At 38.1% G+C, this 19,891-nt stretch overlaps 1 protein-coding gene across 3 annotated transcripts in view; it reads left to right on the top strand.

Annotated features, from left to right (window-relative positions):
- The window catches only part of Tle4 (TLE family member 4, transcriptional corepressor), a 150,010-nt gene that overhangs the window by 76,326 nt on the left and 53,793 nt on the right, over nt 1-19,891 (top strand). For 2 of the 3 annotated variants that reach the window (XM_021204294.1, XM_021204230.1), the window contains 2 exons: nt 5,182-5,386; nt 6,696-6,712. In XM_021204294.1, coding sequence (XP_021059953.1) covers nt 5,182-5,386; nt 6,696-6,712 — 222 coding nt within the window. The remainder of the gene's footprint in view (nt 1-5,181; nt 5,387-6,695; nt 6,713-19,891) is intronic. The other variant, XM_021204238.1, reaches the window with a different exon arrangement.

Below are 19,891 nucleotides of genomic sequence, written 5' to 3'. Positions count from 1 at the left end.
AGAAGCTAGATTGCTTCTGTCTGTCCCAAAGCGGTGTGGCTTCTGTAGTCCACACTCTCGCCAGTGCAGACTGCAGCCTGTGCGAACTGGAGCAAAGATGGCTCCCTTACAAGCTCAGGCAATGAGAGCGCTCCCGGGGGACACCTCTCCTCTGGCAGGGATGGTGCCCAGATGTCTGGAGCCAGAACCAGTGTCTGTCTCAGAAGCGGTGTTCCTTCTGCAGTCCCTGCTCTCCGCAGCAAAGACCGGAGCCTGGGCGTACTGGAGCAAAGATGAGCTCCCTTACCAGCTCAGGCAGTGAGAGTGCTGGCGGGGGGGGGGGGGGGGGGGGGGGGGGGGGGTGGGGTGGGGTGGCGGAGGACACCTCTGCTCTGATGGGGATGGTGCCCGGATATCTGGAGCCAGGACCAGTCTCTGTCCCAGACGGTGTGACCCTTCTGCAGTCTGCTCTCTCCCAGGGGGGAACGACCGGAGCCTGTGCACACCAGAGCAAAGATGGCTGCCTTACCAGCTCAGGCAGTGAGAGCGCTATGGGATGGACAACTCTGCTCTGGTGGTGATGGTGCCTGGATGTCTGTAGCCAGAACCAGGGTCTGTCCCAGAAGTTGTGTTGCTTCTGCAGTCCACTCTCTCCCCGGCAATGACTGGAGCCTGGGCGTACCGGAGCATAGATGGCTCCCTTCAAAATTGAACTCTTAAAGAAGATAGTATCTAATGTTGGCTGTAGTTCTAGGTCAGTTTTTTTTTTTTTTTTTTTAAATGGTTTTTCGAGGCAGGGTTTCTCTGTACAGCCCTGGCTGTCCTGGAACTCACTTTGTAGACCAGGCTGGCCTCGAACTCAGAAATCCGCCTGCCTCTGTCTCCGGAGTGCTGGGATTAAAGGCCTGCCCCACTATGCCCGGCTCTAGGTCAGTTCTTATGGTGAGAACTTGGAAACAAACTTAAAAAAAAAAAAATGGCTACTAAAGTCAGAAAGGAGCCTGTTTTTCTGCTGTGGAAGTCACTGGAATATTTTAGTATCTACGTTTCGTCATACACATTTTAATGACATGTTATATTTAATATTTTACATGTAGTTTTATATTTTAAAGCAATTAATAACCATTCCATTGTGGGGAAAACCATGATGAATATATTTTTATTGTTTAGACATTTTGTAGGGATGACAGACTTGTGCCATGAGTTTATGGTAGCCTTTTTTAGTTTGCTTTCTTTTATAAACGAATTCAAACCAGGTGCTATTTATCAGTAGGACTATAGTCGATTGTAATCATTCCTAAAATCTTTAAGGGATTTTTAAAAACAGAAGTGAAACATAACATCTTTAAATGTCCATAGTCTATCATGGTCTGAATTCTGGAGCAGAAAATGTACATTGGGGTGGGGTAAGCAGGGTCTGAGTTGGTTGGTAGCTTGGGTGACAGTGATGTGCTGGTGTAAATTTTTCTAGTTTGATAAATTTTGTAAAACATTATATAATGGCACTAATGTTAGTAGTGGAAGCTAGGCAGAGAGTAAATGGGAATTCCATATATTCACTAGAAACAACAAAAGCTTTGGATATACAGTCATGACTGAGTATCTTGAGTTCATTGGTTTAAGGAAAGTTTGGTGGTAGTTCTCTTTAAGAAATTTGAAATTTATATAAAAAAAATAAAAGGTTCATCAATAGAAGTAAGCCCATAAGTTTTATGTGAAGAGGTACCAAGTTCTCTAGTTTTATCATGATACTATGGATCTTCCTTATTTTAGATTGTAATTGTTTATTTTTAAATTGTCATAAATGAAAAATATCGTAGATCCAGCTAGCTTTCTTCTGATTGTATTGTAAATTTTGAACTTCATATCATTGGAAGCCCAATATTCATCTGCTTATAGAGTGGTGCTTAGTTGATAATCTATTTGATACATACTAAGAATAAGAAATCTCTAGTAATTTGAGATTTTTAAAAGAAATAGCTCTATGAATAAACTTGTAACAAATGTATTTTCATCTAGCTATCCCTATACAAATCTCTTTATTTTCTTGGGTTATTGAATTTTATTTATATGATTTGGCCTCAAGTGCCATCAGAATTCAGAGGCAGTGCTAGAGCATGTACCGTCAGTGATTGAGTATAATCAGGCTGAGGCATTCCCTTCACAAGGATGTTAGAATAGAAGGATGAGGAGAATTTAAACACACAGAGACTGATTTATTGAGTACATGTGTATGTTGGTGATGACTAGCGGTGGTAATAATAATAATAATCATAATCATAATCATAAATGAAAACTTGGATCACATATCAGTTGGCTAGTATTTCAGCCAAAGTTTCCTTGCTGTTGTATAGTAGTGCATAGTCAAACTGATACTAGTTTTATGGAAGATCTGAGTGGTATGAAATCTGAGCTGCTTTTATTTGGAGAGTGGTTATTGTTTTTAAAACCATGGAATATTTTTCAAACAGGCATTTTTATTGGAGTACTGTCAATGCTGAAAACCCCTTTTGGTTCCCTACTATATTGGGGTGAATCTTGTTCTTTCAGGCACACATAAAGGAGGAAGGCCCCTGTTCTTTCTTCAGAGAGAAGAACAATATAGTAGAATCACTGAATGTATCATTTAGGCTGAGATTTTTTCTTTTTATCATGAATTATGATACAAATATTCTTGAGCCTGTCAGATACTATGCAAATGCTTCTTTTTTTTTTTTTTNAANNNNTTTTTTTTTTTTTTTTAAAGATTTATTTATTTATTATATGTAAGTACACTGTAGCTGTCTTCAGACACTCCAGAAGAGGGCGTCAGATCTTGTTACGGATGGTTATGAGCCACCATGTGGTTGCTGGGATTTGAACTCCGGACCTTCGGAAGAGCAGTCGGGTGCTCTTACCCACTGAGCCATCTCTCCAGCCCGCAAATGCTTCTTGTCTGAAGGTTTTATATCATATAGAGACTCCTCCAGTCAAAGAAGAAATACATTCTCAGGTGCTTGTACTTTCTTGACAGTTGAACTTAGAGATATAAGCAGCTATAGGCCCCAACTATACACAGAAATATTAATGGAATTTTGTGGAAAAAGAAAACTGGGACAATTTCTCACTAAGTAGAACTATATTTTAAGGTAAATTTAATATATATTTACTTAAATTCCTATATTTATCAAATCTGTATCTCTACATATTCAGAAAATACAATTTTGCATGTACACTTTTGGTCAACTAAATAATATTGAAGGATTGTGGAGATGATTTAGGTCACTCCAATGAGGAACTGTCTAATTTTTCTATATGCTTCCTTCTTCTAGCTTTATATGATTTTTTTTTTAATACTTTCTTTCCAGCCCTTCCCAGCTCCCTTCCCTCAAAACCCTCTTGTGCACCTCCACTCTCAAGTTAATAGCCTATTATTATTGTTACACCTACATGTATATGTATGTATGTGCACAGGTATGTGTGGGTGTGTGTGGGTGCACGATAGATAGATAGATATAGATGTATATAAAGTAGATGTATTTATATGTGTGGGGGTATTTATTGTATATTTATACATTATACATCATATGTAATATGTATTATATTACATATACATATCTGTCTCTGTACTGCCTAGTCCATTTTTGTTGTTTATATGTATATGTTTTCAAGATGACAACTCTGTATTGAGTGACCAATAAGGGTTGTTATTCCCAAAGTTCATGCTCCCAAGGAAGAAGCATCTAATTTAAAAACTACAGGTAGAAAAGGCTTTATGTGCATGGAGTATGAGGTTAGGTTAATGGAATATCTGAGTTCTGCTCCCATTTTCGATTCCTTTGCTGTTTAGTTTTACTTGCTATATGTGAAGTGTATGAACCAGATGCAGGTCAGCAGGAGAAAAGAACTGATTCATGATATACTTCAGTTACATACAGGAAGGCACACAGTAGAGGAAGAAGAAAGAAAGTAACTTGAAGAGAATAAAATTTTATTGTTTCCTTTGAAATACTGAAAAAGCTACTTAAAGTTTCACTTTAGAGAATAATTTCATTTTTTGACAACTAGTGAAATCTTTCTACGAAAAAAATTATAGAAGTTCTTCATCTATTTTAGATTTAGCATAAAAACTGGTTTATTTAAAAGAAATAATATTTAGTGACTATAAATGTTAGTCTTCGATTTACCCAGTAATTGTTCTGATAGGAATTTCTTAGCAGGCTTTGAGTTGAAGAGATTCCTGTTTAGGGGTGTACTTAACTCAGCATCCTCCCTGTCTTCTCCCTTGCCCATTCAGCAGAGGAAGCAAACCTACCCATAGTGGCTCCTATAGTCAGGCTTGATTCAGACTCTGCTGAGGTCAAGCACTCCCATTCCAACCTCTTAAAGGCTCTCACTATGTGTTGCCAGTGTGCTGGTAAAAATGACTTTAAACTCTTGTCAGTGTAGTTCCTGGTGCATGCATCACGGTCCCACTCAGATAAACCTGTCACAGCACAAAGTCAGCTGCTAGAGAAGAGTGCACGGGCAGGCCTCTAGCTTTTCATTCGAGCATCACTAAACGTGCACAGAGTGCCCAATTATTTCAGCATTATTGAGCAAGCCTACAGGAGAACCCAAGCCTTGCTACATTGGATTTTCTTTAGTAATTTGCTCAAGTGCTGCTGAGGACACTTAAAGGGCTTAAAAAACTGTGGCTGCAACCAGCTTCCTTTTCTGGGTTGTTAATTCAGGTTTTCTCTTTCAAATTAACTCTCCCCGCATGCTGTGCAGTGGTTCTGGGACAACTGTTTAACACTAATTTTCTCGATTTTCAGCTTTTCTTGTTCAACATCACTGCCTTAACAGTTATTCACATATACATTTTGATTAGAAATACATGATAGTTGGACCTTTGCCTTTTGTTCTAGAACAGAATAGAGAGGCTTTGTTAAAGAACCTTCAGCTTTTAAAGGTATTTAAATAGTTTACCATATTTAAAATCTAGGTTATTTACCTTACATATTATAACAACAACAGCAACAAAACCCATAGATTTTAGAAGAAAATTAACACATCAGTTATGTATCTCTCCTACTTCCCCTCTCCCAACTTTAAAAATGATTCAGGATGAGGATAGCTCCTTCTTGTGCACAAGATTGTTTTCATTATCTATTATACCTACTGTTTTTCTTGTAGGCTATACAAGGGACAAATTCAATATCTGTGTCTGATTTTTCACAGCAGCAACAACTCCAAGCTCAGCATTTATCACATGGACATGGTCTGCCTGTGCCTCTGACACCACACCCTTCAGGGCTTCAGCCCCCAGCCATTCCACCCATCGGTAGCAGTGCAGGACTTCTGGCCCTCTCCAGTGCACTAGGAGGTCAGTCTCACCTCCCAATTAAGGATGAGAAAAAGCATCATGACAATGATCACCAAAGAGGTAAGTGGGCATTTGGGCATCAGTGTGGTGTTATCAACCTTCTAGGGATAGGTTCCAGATGCCATCATTTTCTGTTTCTGAATTTTATTTTGCTGGTGTCTAAATAAAAGGATTTCCACCAAAAGGCATATTAGTTATTAGAAGGAGTCATTTGTCACATGGAACCCTCCTGGTTGCCCAAAAGACAAAGAGCTGTTTGCAGATTTTGCCACCCCAAGCCCTCCACTTCTATCCTGACTTTTCTGGTAATAGAAGCCAGGGACCTTACACATTTAGTCAAGGGTCCTATAGTGGGGCTACATTTCCAGTTCTTCAGATAATTGGTTGCCTTTGATCCCTTGCTTCCAAAATTTAAATCAGTACTGAAATCCTGTTTAAAGTACATGTATCCTTAAAAGTCAGCTTTGACCAGATTGTTGGGGAGGAAAACTTAATAAAGGCTTATTTATATTTGACCAAATCAGTTATTATTAGTAAATTAGAAGATTTTATAGAGTATAGTAAGAATTCCAGTTGTCATATTGAGATGATTCAGTTCAAACTAATTAAATCTGTTGTTCTAAATACAACAACAAATTGTTGACTTACTGGTATTCCAAACATGAGATTAGCTGTTTTTAATAATAACTACCGAGGAAGTTCACTGTGTTCTCATGATTGGTCACCTTTCTCTTCTAAAGGAAGATGATGGTACAGAGGGTTTTAAATGTTCCTGTGCATTTCTGCAGTGCTTACTGATAATTTTCAATAGGTAACTACAAGAGTGAAAAAGAAATTCTTCCACCATTCCTTTATGATAATTTGTCTAGCAAAGGGATGGTTTGTTGGTTTGAAAGGGTGTGGCTTGTAATAAAAAGTCCTATCTACTGCTTTTTAAGTATCATTACCAAAGTTTAGAGCATGGGCAAATTGTTCATATTACATAGAGATAAGTTTATCTTCTGTGATCCTAGGAATATTGGAATATTTGTTTTAGAGTTATCTTAATGCTATGGTACAGAGTTGACTCATGATTATAAACTTAAGTGGAAAAGTCAATAAGATATACATAAATAAGAATGGCTAACTTTGGTTCATTTGAAATTGTGTCAAAGGTGAACCAGTGCTTTGTGGATCTTGTAGAGTAGTATTAATAATTAACTTTACAGTAAAGTTGACATCTGTTCAATTTATTATTTAGCAGGGTGAGGTTTGATAAGTACGATTTTATGTAAACTAACTAGAGTGTTTCTTTTTTTTTTTTTTTTTTTTTTTTTTTTTTTTTTTTTTTTGCCTCTATTTGCTTGTCTTGCTGCTGTTCTGCCTACAGACAGAGACTCCATCAAGGTAGGACTCAAAAACATTCAGACACAAAGATAGTGGAAAGGGATTATGAGTAATCCGAATAAATCTAATCATGGATTCTTTGAGATTTAGAGACCAGTATGGGTGACATTTACCAAGTTGTGGTACGCTTAGTCAAGTAGTCTTTGAACAATGGTCATATTTTTCTGAGGCTCAGATTTGTAGAACACAGTTGATTAATAAACTGGATTGCTCATATTAGGCAAAATGTAACTGCTTTAAGACACTGCAGTGAAGTAAATGCATCGATTTATAAGGCATATATACTTATCAGAAAACAAAGCATTAAACATCTGTTTGGGCCAGATGTATAGTGTAAGCTCAGTGGGAGAGCTTGTGCTTGGTATGTGTAAGACCCTAGGTTCATGCTCAGCATGAAGGGGAGGAGACAAAAGCCTTCCTTAAGAGTATTTCTGTTTACCAGAAACATTGCATTTTCTTTTTGTAATATTTGGGTTTGTAGTGTGGCAAAAATTTCTTTGAAGATTTTAGTCTGTTTCACCTGCCTTCTGTGTTTCATTGTATGTAAACAAAATGCACAGGCTGTAATACAGGAAATGAATAAACTATGAATGTATTTCAGTCACCTTGAGTCAGGTCCAGTTAAATATGCCATGTGTGTGCATAATTGTGTAGCACATACCATTTTATTACCCATCAGAAGTAACCTAGTTCTGGACACTACAGGGTATGGATACTATCATTTTGAGTTTTAAATAATTAAATATTGTGGCCTCTAGGTTAGTTCAGTGGTTCTCAACCTTCCTAATGCTGCCACTCTTTAATAACAGATTCCTTATATAGTGGTGACCCCCAACCATAACATTGTTTTTGTTGCTGCTCCATAACTGTAATGATGCTGCTGTTATGAATCCTAATCTAACCATCTGTGGGTTTGGTGGTCCTAGGTGTTTTCTGTGAAGTGTTGTTTCACTGCTAAAGGGCTTGAGAACCACTGGGTTATTTAGACCTTTTGCAGTTTTTTGTGAACATATATAAAACTAGACTTTCCCAGACAGAAGGTCTTTGACTATGAATAGTACTTTTACTCTTTGACCTTTTGAAAATTAAAATTGTTTTCATAGTCCTTAAATAACAGAAATTCAATAGTGAGTCTATCCATTTTAAAAGTGCACTTGCAATCCCAAACAACTGCCAACAAGTAGAACTATACAAATTAAATGTTAATTATTTATATGCAATTGTACATTTTGTTGTATACTCTTCACATCAGTACCTACATTAAAAAATTTCTTAGAGTGTAATTACATGTTCTCCACTTGTACATTGGAAGTAATTAATAAATAAGGTAGTCGGGATCAGCTGATAGGATCTCTGAGGAGGCCTGTCTGAGGCTGTAATGTAAACACTCCCTGGTGGCTTATGATGAATCCATACCTTCAGGCTGTCCAGTGGACTAAACCAAACACTCCTCTCCAGCTCCACTCACAGATGATTGTGAAAATATTTATATACCACTGTATACTTTATGCTATTTACATTCATATGACTCCACTCAAGAAAGAATAAGATGTATATTTTTAATCATCTATAATCCAAGTGAGCCTGAACATGGCAAAATAGCCAGAAGCCTTAAGAAAGTGCTAAGGAATTAAGTTGATGTTTTGTTCTGATTTATTATGAATGACAGCTACAAGTCCATGCTTGAAGTGTGCTGTGTGCGTTCTGGCATTGTCTTTAGGTTTTCAAGTTGAAATAGTTGGCTAATTTTTTTTTTTTTTTACTTGTTTCTGTGATGCTCCAGAAGTGGCTGCCAATTCTATTGAGCATCCTTATCCTTGTGTAATGAGTTCCTGGTTAAGAGGGGCAGTTTATGGTTGTTGGCTGATGTGTGACTGGGGGTGGTTTGTAGCAACCATTTATCCACTTGTCTGCTAGTTGGGCTAGAATGAAATAATTCATTCATGCACAATAGTTCTCCTTAACATTTAACAGGTAATGAATGTGACATAAATTTCCTTCTGGCTCTAAATTTTTCCCTTTCCTCTTCTAATCTGCAAACAGGCAGCTCCTGTACTCTAAATAATAAGTAATTTTTGGCCATCTGTCAAAAGGAAATTTCAATACAAATTTAAATTAATGGTGCCTGAAAATTTTATAGCTCCTCTAAAAGCCTGTAATGTACAGAAAAATCAGAATCTGCTGGTAGTAATTAGTGTTGCATGTAATGAGGATGTGGGCAGTATTACACAGCTTCATTGCAACATTTGATATGGTAGCAAAGTATTGATTTACACAAAGTTATGGGTGGGTTTAATTGTGAGAGGCACTCTTAAAAAATGTTTTCCTGATGCTACCGATTATTAAACAGGGCAGAATGAGAACAGCTTATAAAACAGACATTTAGGCTCACTGTAAAGACCCAAGTAATTAAGGTGCTTTTCCTTGAGAAACCAAATAAAGAAGAGTGATCCTTCACTAAATTGCTAGACCCTCTCTGAAGTTTCTGTCCCACTAAATCACAGACTGTTGGCTTTATTGATCTCGTCGTCTTTAGCTCCAGTAGCTGAGTTCATTCTTAAGCCTGTTATTTGCAGAGTTCCATCTGAAGTTTTTTGACATTGATAGAGAATGTAAATATGGATCTAAAGGTGAAAACACTATAGGGAGTCCTAGAATCAATTTACTTGGTCATGAGAAACTGAAGCATTGTGTGCAGTAGTACTGTTGAAATAAGGGGCCACTGCTCCTGCCACCTTACTTATTTGTCTTGGCTGTCTGCTGACTGACCAGCGGTAAGCCCCTCATGTGAGGCCTGGAAATGGCAAGAAACCAGTTGTTGGAGGTATTTGTTCACAAGGAGGAGATCGAGAGCTCCAAGCCATTCAGGTCTTACATCACTCTTCAGTTTTCAACTGACTGAAATGGGGTTAGTAACTTAGAACAGCCACCATCATACTGCCTAAATTTTATAAAAACCTAAGACTGAGAAATTACTCTCACTACTTACTGTCCCTATATCCAGTGTCTACATACTCTAGGCATCAAAGTTAAGGTCAATTGAAACAGATAAACTCAAAATTAGGGAATGTTGATCAGTTCCATGATTTTTCCCAAGATGCTAATATTGAACATATTTTCATTAAAATCCTTTTATTTATGTGCATAGTCCTCTTGTGATTTCTCTTGAATATAGCATTCTTCTGTATCAGGACTGAAGGATTTGCCTTTTTTGTAATCTGCAAGATATAGCAGATGTGCTATATTTTTTTCCCTATAAGTGGTGAAGTTTTTATTTTTGTTATTTTGTCAAAATATCTTGCCCAAAATACTGAATGCTTTCATAGAATGTGGTCATTTTCAGTGAGTTGTACAATGTCCAATTTATCTCCCAAACCTCTACATCCATTTCAAATGCTGAATGAAGTATTTGCTTGTATTCTTACAAATTGCGTCAACATTGAGCTTATATTTTACGTTGTAATAAGTACAGATGTTATACTTAATTTTAAAGGTTTACATATGATTCTTCACACTAAATGCTTTTCTGTGTATATGCATATTATGCTTTTATCCTATGAGAATTCTTTGCTTTTGCTTAAAGGATATTATGGTAATCTCTTCAAGTTGTGTGTAAGGCAATGCCTATTTATTCTACTTCATCAGTATGTTAGTTGCTTATTCTGCACAGATGACTAAAACATCATATGTTTCTGTTTACTTTCCCAGTTAGTCACTGTTGGCAGTAAAGGTTTATCACTGGAAAATTAGAAGAAGGATTTTATGTTCATACTGAAATGTATGATTCAGGCCAGGAGAGTACTGTTGCCTCATTAGCAGGGTGCTACAGGTGAGAGTGGCTTTTGAGCCTGAATTAGCGGAGTGATTACTTCTATTTGCCACTTCACTTTGCACATTAAGATTTAATGGCCAAAGTTCTGCTCCAAGATCTGTAACCTGCATATGCTTGGAACAACCCTCCCTTTCCTCCAAATAAGCATACAATTTTTCCTGTCTCAAAGGATTGTCTGTTTAAAAGGCATGTGTTTTGATTAACTCCTTGAAATCTCCTACGAGAGAAAGCACTGAAGAAGAAACTGGAGGAAATGGTCAGGAGAGGTGTAACCATATGCCTGGGGCAGTTTTGTTCTTCATATTAATGTATGGATATTAGGCTTTCTGCAAAGCATGGTAGGGCAGTTTGCATTACTGTATTTTAGAAAGGCACATTGTTTTGTTTTCTTTTGTGTGTGGTTTGTGGTTTTCCCCCAGTACTGGCTGGTTTTATGTGTCAACTTGACACAAGCTGGAGTTATCACAGAGAAAGGAGCTTCAGGTGAGGAAATGACTCCATGAGATCCAGCTGTAAGGATAAGGCATTTTCTCAATTAGTGATCAAGCAGGGAGGAGGGCCCATTGTGAGTGGTGACATCCCTGGGCTGGTAATCTTGGGTTCTATAAGAAAGCAAGCTGAGCAAGCCAGAGGAAGCAAGGCAGTAAGTAACACCCATCCATGGCCTCTGCACCAGCTCCTGTATCCTGACTTCCTTTAGTTATGAACAGCAATGTGGAAGTGTAAGCTGGATAAACCCTTTTCTCTCCAATTTGCTTTTTGGTCATGATGATTTGTGCAGGAATAGAAACCCTGACTAAGACACCACCCCTCTTTGGTTTGTTTGGCTGTCCTAGAACTTGCTCTGTCTACCAGGCTGCCTCTGCCTCCCTAGTGCTGGAATTAAAGCATGAACCACCACCACCAACTCTTTGTTTTTCTTAAAGGCATAAAAGAATAGAAAATGAAATTTGAGGGCTGGTGAGATGACTCAGTGGGTAAGAGCACCTGACTGCTCTTCCGAAGGTCTGGAGTTCAAATCCCAGCAACCACATGGTGGCTCACAACCATCCATAACAAGATCTGATGCCCTCTTCTGGAGTGTCTGAAGATAGCTACAGTGTACTCACATATAATAAATAAATAAATCTTTAAAAAAAAAAAAAAAAAAAAAGAAGAAGAAAATGAAATCTGAAAGGGAGGAATATAAGACACTAGTAAATTACTATAAAGAATAGCTAAAGAACTGAAAAAGTGGTAGACATGTCTTAAGACTTGTTTTCCTTCAGTAGTCAGTAATCTGAAGAAAAGCTATCCAAGCAGAAAATACCATTTGGCTTTCTGGTTTCCTTTTAGCCACACCCACTCTGTCTACAAAGCTGTTTCTTCAAATCCCCAATTAACTTCTTTCTTGTCTTTGAAGACACCACCAGCTTGTAAATTGAGATCCTACTTATAGGTGTAACTTGCAAAAGCAACTTACCTACTGCATATACTAGGAAAGAGAGTGCTGTGAACTCCCTGCCCGAGGTCATATTGCCAGTGCCACCCTCAAAGGAAAGCTCTTTGAGATTTAGTCTTATGTTTTGTGTTAAAAATTAGAACTGTTATTCGAAACTAAAAATTAGTCCTTTCTTTCACGGAATTATCTTCAAGCAGATTATAGCTAACATGCATTTGGCCCTTGGGGAGAAGGCACTTTTTTTTTTTTAAAGATTTGTTTTATTCTTGTATGTATTTATGTATTGAAGACTGGATATGCACATGACTTTGAGGGGTTGTCAACCATCTGATGTGGCTGCTGGGAATGGAACTCTGATCAGTTTCTCCCCATGCCATTGAACACTTTTAGGATAACCATAATGTCTTCCATTGTTTAAAAAATAATATGTTTATTATTAGATAAGCAATTTTGATAATCATAAATGGTTCTATTTGTGGTTTTATGTCTACACAATTACATAATCAGTAATTGAACTTGAAAGTATTCACAGAATTCATTTTCTTGAAATATAATCTAAGTAGGATTCACTATTCTTCTTGTGATAACTCTTAAGCCTTTCTTCTTCTAAAAGGATTTCCCTTCTAATTTTTTCTAATGACACTGTACAATTTTTTAATTGTTGATTTTCATGTGATTTTGTATGTGACTGAATTTGTGTCCTACATTTGTACACCTGGTTCCCAGAACAGCCAGAAGAGGGTATCGGGTCCTCTGGATTGGACTTAGAGGCTGTTGTGAACCACATGTTATACGGGTGCTAGGAACCAAACCCAGGCCCTCTGCAAGAGTAGCAGTCACTCCTAACAGTTGACATATCTCTCCAACTCCACAAAGAAAGCCCAGGCTGGACTTGAATTCATGATTCTCCTGTCCCTACTCTTCAGCATGTCCTACCAGTGTTCACCATCACAACTAGCTACATTTATGTTGTATTTGTGTGCACATATGTGTTCCATGGCATGTGTGTGGACACCAGAGGTCAGTTTTTAGATGATTGTTTTCTCCTATTATGTGGGTCCCAAGACTTGAACTCAGGAGGTCATTAATGGTTTGATGACAGGTATCTTTACCAGCTGATCAGTTCTGCTGGACCTGGTCTACGTATAATACCCCACCTTCCTTTTTTTTTTTTTTTTTTTTTGAGACAGGGTCTCTCTGTGTAGCCTTGGCTGTCCTGGAACTCAGTCTATAGATCAGGCTGGCCTGGAACTCAGAAATCCACCTGCCTCTGCCTCCCAAGTGCTGGGATTAAAGGCGTGCAGCACCACTGCCTGGCCTTATAATACCCTTCTCAAACCAACCTTTGATTTTTTTTTTTTCCCTCTCCTCTCTCATTGCCATACAGATTAGATCTCTCAATACCCTAAAAATTTAGTGAGAGAGAACTTTGTAGTGTTATGGGAAAATAGATGTGTTTAATGTATTTTTAAAATCCTATTAAAATGGAATTCTAGTTTACATTAAACATATGTTAAAATATACTTTAGGTTAACCAATACTTCATTTGGAATGTAGATTTATATTTTCAGTATATAGTAGTCTACATATAAAAAAAACACAAGTGGAATTCTATTTACTGATGATCAGTATTGCATTTCCCCCACTTCTAGTGTATGTGCTGTCAAAAGCAAACACAAATCTTTTTGTAACATTCATCTTTTGTTCATCCCCACATTTACATGAAAATAATACACTTCATTCTTTCTGTCCTTTTCCAATCATAAGTAAAAGGTCTTCCTGTTATATTTTAAACCACAAGGAAGCTCATGGAAACATCTAGAAGCTGAACTAGTTTACAGGAAGCCAAAGCCATTTTCCTGAATAAGTCTATTTTTTAGTACCAGGTAAGCTGTGTGTCATGTTCCTTAAGTCATGTTGATCTCCCTAGATCTCAGATCTGTAACTCTAGGTACATTTGGAATGTAGTTGTTACATCTTGTTCAGGCCATCCTAGAAATGAATTTGGAAATGAAAATCTTAAAAGTATAGGGCATAGTGGGTAATTGAGCAGTGAAAGTGGCCATGTCATTAACCAAATGTGCACATTGGTAATTGTAATTCTGTTGGGGGTGGGTTGCTATAAGGGTTGTTTAATGTAGTGCTTTCAGCTTTCTAAAATATAAAGTAGTAACTTGAAATGTTTTAGCATTATTGTTGCTTTCTAATTCTTGTAAAGGCATTTGTTTTTTTTTACTATGAATTTTATTGTTAACAGGTATCTTATCAAAGACCCATCAGGAACTTTTGTTCTGTTGGTTTATGATGCACTAATTTGTGCAGTATTAATTGATCCCTGCCTCCAGGCATGTAAGCTGTGTGAAGTGTAACAGGTGCCCTAATTCCAGAAAATGTGTTGTAATTGTTTGTTTGTGGAACAGATGAATGAATGTCTGTAGGGCACAGCTGGTCCTCAGGTGGTGAGCATGAGTGGATTAATGATGTGACGGGGGAGTCACGCTTGTTTTGCTGCACTTGCCTCCACCGATTGCTGAAGCAGAACAAATATTAATTAACAGGGTAGGCTGATTGTCAGATCTGCCTTCCCTAGCTGATTTTGCAAAGGTAGTTTAATTCTTTTGCTCCTTAAACCAACAGTTACTAGACATTTTCATCTTGATGCTTATTATCTCTAATTTTCTTAATTAGAATGCATTCTTCTCTTGAAAAAATATTATATAATAAATTTTATATTTAGCATTTAAAAAATATTTCGGGGAGCCTAAGATTGAAGTGTTATGCTTGGCACTTGGATTTCAAAAGCATTTGTTTCTCAAAGTATACATAATTTTTTCAAAAGACTATTTCCCAAGTATTACTATCTTTTGTGTTAAAAATATTCATCTATTCAGGGTGGAGAAAACACAAAAATGACCTAGAAGGACACTTATTACCTCCCCCCCCCCTCTCTCTCTCTCGTTTCTGTAATACTACTTTTCACTCTTCATAATTTCATAATTTGCTCTCTGAACAATAGTTCAGATATCTTCTGGCTTAGACAGCCCTCTGCATATGGGAAAACCACTAACAAGGATCATCAGCACTATAACTTTGGACATGCATAGTCTGTCATACCTAACTGTTCCCATGCTATGGTCTGTGAGAAAGCAGAAGAGAATTGGTAAGCTCAGGAACAAGTGATAAGGAGTTTGCTGAGGGCTAAGTGGTACTTCTCAACAAGTTTTTGCTTTAAATAAGCTTGCTGCTGCTCATAGAAATAAAATCATCTCAGGATTGATACTGGTTAGTCAGATAATGAAATTCTAACTAAGTGTTACAAGCACTTAGTATTCCAAAAAGTAAGGACCATTCGTCATCAGAATTAACCCATGTGTCCCCTATTTCCACATAATAAGACGTAGTACTAAAACTCCGCGTTAAGTCACTGTCTTGGGTTTCTGACTAAAGCAATGCCTGTTTGGTGTTAACTTTCATTGGTGGTCAGTACCACTCTGAGGTTGGTGTTTGTGCCTAGGTTTATGTCACTAGAGACCAGAGCAACCTGTCCCTCTTCTTTTCTCACACTGTTTAGTATTCCATCCCCTGTGCACTCATCAAATGTTACTGAAAAGCTTAAGTGTTCGTATCTCACTCTTTACTGAACTGCAGGCAGTGAGATGGACATAAAAATCCTTAAGTGTTCTTGGAAGTGAGATTTCAGAATGTGGATAGGGTAAGTGTGAAGAATCCTTTCACATGGAAGTGGACTCATTATATAACTGCATCACATCCTGAAGGATTCTTCAATTTTCTTCTTTAACTTGGTACTTTGTTGAACCCCCATGGTCCAGACCCGTTGAGGGCTGAGTAAACAAGCTTGCATGTGAGTCACCCTTAGAGAAGTGCCTCTGGCGGGCTAATAACACCACTTTGTATTTAGTCCTCCTTAGGGTAATCTTAATTATTCTTGAAATTTGTGAAAATTCTGTTTAGCTTTTAAAAACACTTCTGTTTTCTTGAGTGACATTTGCCCCTTTGAAAAACAAAATAAAATTGGAAATGCTAATGTTTTGAGCCAGCTAAAGGAGGAAAATAAAAATGTCACCATGGTAACAAAGCTGCTTTCTAGATGGTTTCCTAAGATATGCCTGAACTAGAGACAGATGTCTGATTTGAGAATCTTGCCTCCTTCAATGTAAACAAATAACTTCTGGGCAGGTGTTGGAAATAATATGGAAATCCTATTAAGGGGCCCTGGGTTCCTGTCAGTCAGGAAGCCTGTGCCACAAAAGAGCTGGTTGTCACATAAAGGAGCAGAGTAAATTCTCATTAGGCTTGAGCTTTTCCCAGGAAATGATTGTCTCCTTGTGTTTTTTTCTCCTGTGAATCTGAATGTAAGCTGTTGCTTCTATTGATCTATTCACTGGCTTTTTTTCCCCTCCCCTCTTCATTACAGATCTTCCCTGTCCCTGCCAGCCCATATTCTCCCCTTCACCCACTACTTCCCTCTAGATTAACACTTGATCTGTTCTATTGCCCTGGGAGTTGTGACATTTGTGATTTTAACCTCCCAACCTGGGGGTGGAGGGTTCCTGAAGGAGGAAGTGCAGCTTGCTCCCTGGGTCTGCTTTACAAATAGCCAGGGTAATTGGATGGACTCAGTGCTCAGGGCTGTTTAGAACCAGCACTGTGAGCACTGGCTGTCAGCAGAAAAACTGACCTTATATACATATACTTGAAGTTATGTTTTCACAAATTAAGCAATATTTGAATTATGAAGCTGTATTGTCCAGTACTGTAGCTGCATGAATCGTTTTTTAAAACTTAAATTAGTTAAAATAGAAATATAAAACCCAGTTTTTTAGTTGCACTCATCACATTTGAAGTGCCCAGTGGCTGTAACAGGGGAGACACAGAATACACATCATTGCAGGAAGCCCCTCCCCCCTTTTTTAAATTTCTATTTTATTATTATTAGATATTTTCTTCATTTACATTTCAAAAGCTATCCCCTTTCCTATTTACCTCTCAAATCCCCTATACCAACCTCCCCCTGCTCCCCCCTCCTGCTCCCCAACCTACCTACTCCCTTTTCCTGGCCCTGGCATTCCACTTAATGACACCGAAGAGATGGGCCTGATTAGGGTTAATGGTTCTGCTATTCCATCTGGCTGAAGCAGATTGCTGATATTTAAAAGCATGGTCTCTCTGGATGTATAGAAAGTAAGGGCCATGCTGGGCCTGGTAGTGGAGGCCTCTTAATTCTTGTCACTGAGGAGGCCAGCCTGAGTAACTTAGTGAGCCAATTCCAAAATAGAAAGTAAAAGCTAAGCTGGGCTGAGTGATAGAGAATACTTGCCTGGTAGGCTTTAGAGTTTAGGGGACAGAACTGAGGGAGAGAAGGAGGGAGGGAGGAAGCCAGCAGGCAGGTAGGCAAAAGGCAAACCAGAGGGTGGTCAAAGCTATATGTGTATTGGCTTTGGTGGTCAGTGCTGGTGTGGTGGGCTGCACTAATTGGTGATCTCCAAACTGGTATAGGATTGTATTCATTTATATTTTGGCCATGAGATCAGATGATCAGTTTAAAGGAGTTTTTCCTGAAATGGAGCTGTAGGATGTACTTTCATGATTCAGTATAGAAATCTACGGCACAGGAAAAGGGGGCAGTGTCAGAGGTTATAGGGAGGGGTGCTCTTTATAATACTTATAAGGTTAACAATGCATAAACACAAAACAAGGCTTCAGAGAAGTCACGCTATTATTATGCAGCATTTCTGGGGCTATAGTCCCTGAGATGCACTTCATAAAGCCAATAAAGCTCACACTGGTGGTCTTCTGTTGCCCTAGCAACGGACCATGGGGCATAGTGTATGTGAAATGCATGAACATCTGCGAATTAATCTTTCTTGGTTTGTTCTTTTCTTGGCACTGATTGGGCCACTTGGGCTTGGGCCTGTGACACTGAGTGTGAAGGGTAATCTGGAGCTGTCCCCAGGGCCTTGCCCTGAGTAGGTGGTGGAATGAAGAGTGAAGGGAGATTTATCCAGGTAGTGCATGCAGGAGTAGAGGGATTTAGCCTGACAGCACTCTCAGTGGGATGTTATTAGCTTACTTTCTGGTGGCACGTGGAATTGAATAAATTTTTTGGCTAGTAAATCTGGACATCATTGAGTTTATTGGGCTGCCCTGAAAAAATAATCTTCAGAGAAAATTAAAATAATCACTTGTGTTTATACGAGTTATCGTGACTTGAAAGCTCTGAAATTACCGTGTCCTTGGCTTAGCCCTTGCCCCAATATTGGACTATTAGTGGTCTAAATCAACTTTCTGAATTGAATGGTTAGGCTGGGTTTTGTTTTAATTTTAATAAAATTTGGTAGTTACCTAGTGTGACCTTATTTTCAAGAATTTCAGAATAGGCGAGTGATGTTTTTGCCCTCTGGAGAAAAAACTGTAAGCAAGATTAAGTTCCCCACCAGCCATCAGGATGACTTCTTTTGCACAGTTCTTCTTCTTTTACACACTGCTCCCACCTTGTCTTGCTCTTCAGAATGCGTAGTTCTTCCTGTTCTTCCCAAATGTAAATTGTTCTGCTCCCCTGGTCACTGTCAATTCCTTTTACCCTTCCTTGTCTGCCACCTCTGCCTCTTTCCTTCTCTGCAGTCTTTCCTATGGCTCTTTTGGGGAGAAATAAAAGAATGCTGTGGCAGGAAATACTGTCATGATGGAGGTGGGCTTTCTTTTTTTCTTTTCTTTTTTTCTTTTTGTTTTTGAGAGTAAAATATTTAGTAAATACATGAAGACATGAATCTTCACAGTTGATTTGACTTGTTTAGCATTATTGAAGGATATTTGAGTGAGAATTACTTAATTCTTTCAGGTCAAATATCTTTGTATCAAAAAAAGCATAAATGAGATAAGGTCTTTATTTTTGTGAGGCAACTGGTCAAAAGTTGCTTTAACAGTTTCTGACCTTTGAAACCTGATGATATTAATATTTAAACTTGACTTTCTTATTTTATTTATTTATGTGTATTTATTTATCTATTTATGGCTTGTCATCTAGCAGACAGACTGTACTGTTTTACTGGCTTACTTAGTAAAGGTTAGAAATACTCTTTACATAAATAAACTTTTTGTAGAATCAGCAAAACGAGGATTGTGGAGACTTTGATCATTGTCACCTTCAGGTGATTCTCAGGTTTGGCTGTGGGGAGTAACCATTGAAGCTTCCCCACTTCTCCATCTGTAATTCAGATGGCCTCTTCTTTCTTTCTAAAGTGAGCAGCTTTAGTTATTGACTTGAAACCAGCCTGAAAAGTAGAACAGTTATAGGAACCACAAGATACCATTAGAAGGAAGTAGAAATCTTAAATGTGGCTTTCGTGTCCTAGGCTACTGTTTTTTAAGCATAATTCTTTATGCCAAAACCTTGAGATTTGTGGTACCTTGTGGTAAGTAGTAAAACCTCAGAATTAAATGGACTTGGCGCCTGTCAGTGAGTCAGCAAGCTATCAGTATAGTAACAGTGATGACAGGAAATAAATTTGAATCTCTACTGCTTTCTTCACTTAGGTTTGATAAAAAGTATCTTAAAAGTGTAATTTTGTGCCTTGTAGGTTAATCACTAGAAAAAAGAATGCCACTGTAGAAGAGATTTGGTTAGCATTTAGATATTTTTATCTCTATTGTTTGTGTTAGCTTGACAAACAGCATTATTTCTTAATCTTTGATTGACTGCCTGACGTTCTGGATACTGAATGTAGATCCGTGCACATGGTAAGCAAGTGTTCTACCACTAAGCTTTAAACAGTATGGTAGGTGAACTGTTTCATGGAAGAGTTCAGTGTTTTAAGAATGGTCTTCTGAAAACTCCTTACATCAGCAGTGTTGAGACTGCCCTTACCTTTTGTCTGTCAGGGTAAAA

This window comes from Mus pahari, chromosome 1 (assembly GCF_900095145.1).
Source record: "Mus pahari chromosome 1, PAHARI_EIJ_v1.1, whole genome shotgun sequence".
NCBI lineage: Eukaryota > Metazoa > Chordata > Mammalia > Rodentia > Muridae > Mus > Mus pahari.
The sequence above is the reverse complement of the archived record's forward strand: the minus strand, read 5'-3'. Positions and strand labels throughout refer to the sequence as shown.